Genomic DNA, 4270 nt, shown 5'->3' with positions numbered 1-4270 from the left:
AATAATTTTCCTCTATGCGAGCCTCGAGGAAGACCATGGATATCCTTGATACCGAATACTCCGTCCCCAATGGGTCCAGATGTAGTGATTTAACTGGTATAGTGTCTGTTTGCCTAACTTGGACATCGTTCTCCAGGGCTCTCGGAAACCCGGCGGAGAGATAGAAAGCAATGATTGAAACCTTAGGGCGTGAAGACAAAACTAGCAGGAAGCGGCATCAATCCCTACGGCGCCATCTAGATACACATCCATATAATAGAAGGAGAGATCAGAGACACACACACACACACAGAGTGAGAGTGAGAAAGAGAGAGAGAGAGAGAGAGAGTGTGTGTGTGTGTTATGCTTATGATGAAGTTGCCGAACATGATAATGGGCTCCAGGTATAATCGCTGCGCGCTGCCATTGCAGATGTATGCACTAGTGATGGCGCTGTGTGTATTAAGCAGCCGCGGTTGGATATCGCATATCTGGGCGTATGATGTGGATATCACGGCGCTGACCCCGGCAGAGGCCCTGGGGGTGGACGAGGACACCACCTTCATGTCGATGCTCGCCACGTCGCTGCTCGGCTCCGCCATCCCGGCCTTGCTCTGGGGCAGCGTCCCCGCTGACGCTGTCACCACCATATGCAGTCAGGTGGTTCAGTACGGCCAGCTGAGCTTCTCCGTCTCCGTCTCCTATGACGGAGCCAGCTTCCCCCGTAACATGCAGGTAATCAGTCAGACAGTCACATGCGACCACCTAACCTGACAACTTACATCTTGATTAGCCTGCATGACCGGTAGAGCAATTGAGTTCCTCTAGTCCTCCTTCAGACTTTCTTTCCCTCCGGGGAAGCATACACAAACTCCCAAGGTCTTTCCATGGTTGATTGTATGCTTCCATTACTGGACGTGACTACCTCATAAGTCTTCGAGCTAAGCTTCCTTAGTAACATGGCGAGGGCATAGAGGCCCTCATCTGAACACCGATGTGAGCTAGAAGTTCCAACCATCTAGCAAATGCTAGAAACATTAATATTAAGAACATCTAAATTGCGCAAGAAGATTTCATTCTAGCCTTTGAAGAGGTCTTCAACCACACAACCACAATTGCCATATATGTTGGACAAAGGGTCTCGTACTTCCTTCCTCAACCCAACCTAGCTAGGTCTTGTAGATGATCAAGCTATGTCAAGATCCACTAGTGTGGTGGGCCCCAACCCATTATAAACATATAAAACAAGGAACCAATTTGTTTGAAAGCAACTAGATTGTGCATCTTGTAGTGCAACTTGCTGAACAAAACAAATTGGTATTGTTTTCAAAAGGAACACCAAATGCTAACTAGCAGTGGTGGTACCCATGTGCTAGAAAATGACCATCCATCTCTCCAATTTGCATAGGGAAACAAGACACTACAATAAGCATTCCTTTCAAAAGAAACGCCAAATGACTATCCCATGCCAGTTGTTAGCCATCTACCTTTGACATTATGGTTGGGCCAATTGCTCACTAGAGAAGGGTGCAATATAGATGATACTGTGATAGACAATTCAATATGCATAGAGAATGTGGACACCATTTGAACTTGCATCCATGCATTTGAACTTAGCAATGATTGAATAATGCTAGTAAACTCCATTCTCACAGACCTGCATCCATGCATCCAATTATGGAGGGTTTATGTAGCCTTATCATGACTTTAAGATACCAAATGGATATTGGGAGAACTGGGCTCATATCACATGGGCAGGGAAAGCATTTAAAAAGAAAAATAGATGCCTAGTCTCAACATTTTGTTAGGATGCTAGAGTACAAGAGGTGAGAGTGGGTTACTAATTGCTCATGCTATGGTAGCTCTTATGTTAGCAAATTAGCTTCAAGAACTTGAGGGTTTCTTCATGGCTATTCATGTGAAGTGTCCAACCAAATGCTTTCTTATAGATATTATTAACTTTCCTTTCTTTCTGTCTTTTACTCATGGCCATCTATTAATAGCTCATTCTTTATATTGCTCTTGGGGGCTGCATCTTATAAAAAATGTATTTTATTTAGTAAAGTCTAGATGATTATATTTATAAAATGGATTTTTTAATTGCAATTTGAAAAGACTATGTAAGTTTAATAAAGTAAAAGGGGACACTTTATGGATTTATACCATGTAAAGAAAGGGCATTTCTTAATACCCATTGCAGTACCCACGTTGTATAGATGATTTCCTATGGGGGGAAGATATTGCTACAACAAGGAGTGGATGAGGCACTTTCCTTGCATGATTTACTTCTTCATTCATGGCCCCTTGTGAAATTGGTTATGTTTGCAAATGGATCATACCGTCTGGAGTTGCATGACATCATAATTTTCAAATTATTAGGATACAAATATGTAGGGCATGTATATGTACACATTCTTCAACAAAGTGGATGGTTAAATTCTAAGAGAGAAATGCAAATAAACACAAAATCTCCAATGGAACTGGTATTTACTACAATATTATCATTAAAATTATCTAAAAAATTGTATAGCTTGGATATAAGGGATTTATGCACATACTCTTGTATGCACATGTTTAACCTTTAATTTAGGCTTGTTTAATTAAGGCTAGTTTTTTTAATGGAAAATTTTATCTGGAAGTTTGAACAAATTTAAACTCTTCTGTTATAAAATAGCTAAATGAGCTTAAAATATTCTCTCATAGACAATGATAGCACCTTTCTTAGGAGCCTCTATGGAGACCTTGTTTTTCTTATCAATGAACCTTGTAGTAAGCTAGAATAACTTAAAATAATCTCCTTAAAAATACCTTAGTTTTAATATTTTAAAGAAACCACTTTTTGAGTTAGATGAGAAAGAAAAATATATCTTGCTACCATCAATGCAACTTAGGAGTTGGTGGTTACAGTGCTTCCATTACCAAGTTTGGTTTTTATATTCCTAACTAAGCACCCTAAAAAATGAGTTTTCATGTTCTCTTTGTGGTTTAAAGTTGAGTATTCATTGGTCATATCTCCAACATGGCCATTCGATTGTCAAATTATCTCACCTCATATCTAGGCTCAATCATAATGTGGATTTTAAAATTTGGTTGCTTGATTTTTAGATAAATGCACTTGGAGGTTGTGGTGCCACAACTGATGGAAGCGATGGAGTAGAAGCTGTCCTTGTAGATGATGATGGTTCCTTTAGTGCTGTAAATACTAAACACCTTGCTAACAATTTTTTTCTACTGATTGTTCATCTTAAAACTCTAGATATATTACAATGAGTGATACCTTCTTACATGATATTTCTAGCTTGTTTGCCCGCAAGGGTCGAAAGATAGTGGATGCTTCCTCTTTGACACTAGTGATGACATCAACACATTCTATACTGAAGCATGGAATGCACTACACCCGAATTCTAATACCATGCACATGCATGAGTTACCCCAAACACGTAAACTTCTTGGAAATTGTTTTACAGAAGGAACATCAAGTGGTAAATGTACCTCTTTCTCAGAACCTTTCAAACTCATATAAATGGTACTTTAGAAGTGCAAAAATTCTATTAATTTATTTAAGTTTTAATAATTATCAATTTAAACCTTCCAAACTAATGATATTTTTAAATATAATATATTAACTTCTAAAGTGAATCACTTGGAAAAACAAACCCAAAACTTTTGGAAACAAGACAACTATAGAGTTAAGAAGTTCCATATCATTAGAAGTTTTTATGGATCTTTAGTTTCACATTCATGGACTATTGTACATTTGGATGTTTTTTGGATTCCTTGGAATGAAAGGAAGATTAAATATGAGTACTTGTAAGTTTCATAATATGTATTTAAAACTTCACAAAATATATTCATTGTTAATGCAGGAGCATATGCAGGTGCCATTGGTGGGCTTATAGCTAGCATATTCTTTTGTGAGGGAGGAATTAATATCGCATGTGATGCAGCTCTCGTGCTCGCTGGTGCCGGTGCTGGTGCTGGTGTGGGTGTTTTAACTACTTGTGCAGGCTCTGGTCGTCCTAATAGTGGTTGCTTCCCTGGCAAGTCTTATTTACACAAGTGATGTAACATCTTATCAAATTGCCTAGGGAGCTCACTTTGAAATATCTAACATAGTGTATGTGTGCAATAGTAAGCATTTTATTCACTAGTGGAGTTACAAAAAGAACATGTGGATAGGGGCTCGATAGGGCATATAAGGGGTTTATGAAAACCTAGAAATACATCTTGCATGCACACGTGGGATATGTGGCTCTAACGTAATGAACCCCTAGTGTAAAATTTTTCTTAT

The 4270-nt window shown here is 38.8% G+C and overlaps 1 protein-coding gene across 1 annotated transcript; it reads left to right on the top strand.

Moving 5' to 3' along the window:
- Positions 1 to 366: 366 nt before the first annotated feature.
- LOC148027782 (uncharacterized) lies at positions 367 to 4042 on the top strand. The gene is made up of 4 exons (XM_087689879.1): positions 367 to 714; positions 3085 to 3174; positions 3278 to 3461; positions 3846 to 4042. The coding sequence occupies exons 1-4, from the start codon at positions 367 to 369 to the stop codon at positions 4040 to 4042; spliced, it is 819 nt and encodes a 272-aa protein (XP_087546005.1).
- The last annotated feature ends 228 nt before the right edge of the window (positions 4043 to 4270 follow it).

The sequence above is a fragment of the Lygodium microphyllum genome, chromosome 12 (assembly GCF_053477565.2).
Source record: "Lygodium microphyllum isolate KBCC chromosome 12, Lygodium_microphyllum_v1.1.10, whole genome shotgun sequence".
In the NCBI taxonomy this organism is placed as follows: Eukaryota; Viridiplantae; Streptophyta; class Polypodiopsida; order Schizaeales; family Lygodiaceae; genus Lygodium; species Lygodium microphyllum.
This window is presented reverse-complemented; position numbering and strand designations above follow the sequence as displayed.